This window comes from Caretta caretta, chromosome 19 (genome assembly GCF_965140235.1).
Source record: "Caretta caretta isolate rCarCar2 chromosome 19, rCarCar1.hap1, whole genome shotgun sequence".
Classification (NCBI taxonomy): domain Eukaryota; kingdom Metazoa; phylum Chordata; order Testudines; family Cheloniidae; genus Caretta; species Caretta caretta.
Window position 1 is genome coordinate 785,135 of NC_134224.1, and position 2,167 is coordinate 787,301.

At 49.9% G+C, this 2,167-nt stretch overlaps 1 protein-coding gene across 1 annotated transcript; it reads left to right on the forward strand.

Annotated features, from left to right (window-relative positions):
• The first annotated feature begins 964 nt into the window (after positions 1 to 964).
• Positions 965 to 1,404, forward strand: LOC125624675 (small ribosomal subunit protein uS9). Its single transcript, XM_048825808.2, is given in 2 exon segments — positions 965 to 1,094; positions 1,097 to 1,404. Coding segments are annotated over 2 exon segments (438 nt in total).
• Positions 1,405 to 2,167: the final 763 nt, after the last annotated feature.

Genomic DNA, 2,167 nt, shown 5'->3' on the forward strand with positions numbered 1-2,167 from the left:
TAACACATTAGAATAATACATTATTAGAACAGTGTTGCTATGGTGATGTATTAGGGCAATACATCACTAGATACTGTCCCCTTGATGATGTATTGCTCCAAACATGGCTCCTGCCAGCCCTGGCACAAGGGCCACTGGAAAAGGCTTTCCTTTTGTGCATTTTTCTCCCCTTCCCCCTAAGGAAAAAGTCCAAATCTAATGGCTTCATTAAGGGAGGCCAGACCGGGCTGGCCTGGAGCCCCACCGCCTCCCTCCTGGGGCCTTTGAAAATGATGTTTGCTCTGTGCTGAGCAGCCTGCTGTGGGGCCTGGGAACCTGGGGGGCTCATGGGACGTGCCTAGAAAATATGGCAGTGTCTGTAGGGCAGCGTGACAGTGTGACGGGACCCCAAAGCGGCTCTGGCAGGCAGAGGGTTAAACACCCACAGCCAACTGCCCCAGCCCTTGGCTCTGGGATGCAGGGGAGCTGCACTGGCAGCAGCTGTCACCTGATTCCCTGAGGGGTGGGCGATATACAAGGAGAAGGGGTCAAGAGTCCTGCATTTGGCAGCCCAGCCACACCTGCTCATACGCCCTCCCCAGGCCTGAACACACCAGCCTGGGGGAAGTGCACTGACCCGGGAGCTCTGGGCTTATCTCTTCTACTGGCTGATGGTAAGGGCATGAACTGCACAGAAATAGTCCTGGTGACGACGGCCTTGTGCCCTCATTGTAGGAGGCAGGCAAGTGCCATTCCCCCCATTCACACAGAGGGTAGCTGAGAGGCTGCGGAAGGTCACCTCAAGCAGATCTAGGACTAGAACCCCAAGCTTTTGCCACCACAGAGCCAAATCTCAGCCAGGCTGCTTTCCTGGTTGAATGTGCCCTATCTAAGCTAGCTGTAATCACTAGGCCACAGTCTGCCCCCAGAGCCAGGTACAGAACTGGTGGACTACCTGGTGGACTACCTGGTGGAAGGAGGAGCCATGCTGGCCAAAGGGCCCCTGCAGGGCGTCCAAGTCTTCAGGCGGAAGAAAACAGCTACAGCTGTTGCTCACTGCAAAGGAGGAAATGGTCTCATTAAAGTGAATGGAAGACCCCTGGAAATGATTGAGCCAGAACCCTGCAGTACAAACTGCTCGAACCTGTTCTCCTCCTGAGCAAGGAACGCTTCGCTGGTGTTGACATCAGAGTCCGTGTCAAGGGTGGCGGCCACGTAGCACAAATCTATGCAATTCGTCAATCTATTTCCAAAGCATTGGTGGCTTATTATCAGAAGTATGTTGATGAAGCTTCCAAGAAGGAAATCAAGGACATCTTAATCCAGTATGATAGGACCTTACCGGTTGCAGATCCTCGTCGTTGCAAGTCCAAGAAGTTTGGTGGACCTGATGCCCATGCACACTACCAGAAGTCTTACCATTAAAATTGTTCTTTACCCTTGTATCTTGCAATAAATATGAGGAAAAGTTAATAAATATTTCAAGTTTCTAAGTCTAGGGGGCAGGGGCAAAAAAAACCTCCCACAGCTGGCTCTCCAATGCTTATGTAATCTGTAGGCCAAGAGTGCTGTGCCCTGCACTGTGGGCTAACGCACACAGAGGATAACAGCTTACTGCTCCTACCAGCCACTCCTTTAGCTCAAGTGGAAGAGGTTGGGCTGAAGGTCCTGGAGTCAAACCCTGCTGACTCCCCGTGTGGGAAAAGAGTAATATGGAATCACATAATTAAAGACTGTATCATGATGCATATGCACAAGGGGGCTGAACCAGGGTGCGTGGGTACTTTAACTCCTTTAACGCAGAGGGGTTGGCGTTGTTGTTGTTTAGTTTTTCGGTATGATACCTGTAATATGGGGAACACCCTTAAGTTAGTTCCAGGACCCTAGAATAATTGTTGAAACTATTTTATATTACAAAAGCATTGTACTTTGAAGTACATTTGGGTGTTGTGTTAATATTTGTTTGCTTGTAATACTGTGGTAGTGTTTGGATTTGGCTAATGGGAGGTGTCCCTTTAAGGACAGGACGGGGCACTTGATTGTCGAGTGCGTTAGCCGAAGACCTGGAGCCCTGTGTAGGAAACGTTTCCTGATTGTCAGAGAGCGGACGAATCTATCTGTCTGGGCTCCAAAAAAGGACAGGATTTCACTGAATAAACTAGACACAAAGACACAGCACTAAAGGCCA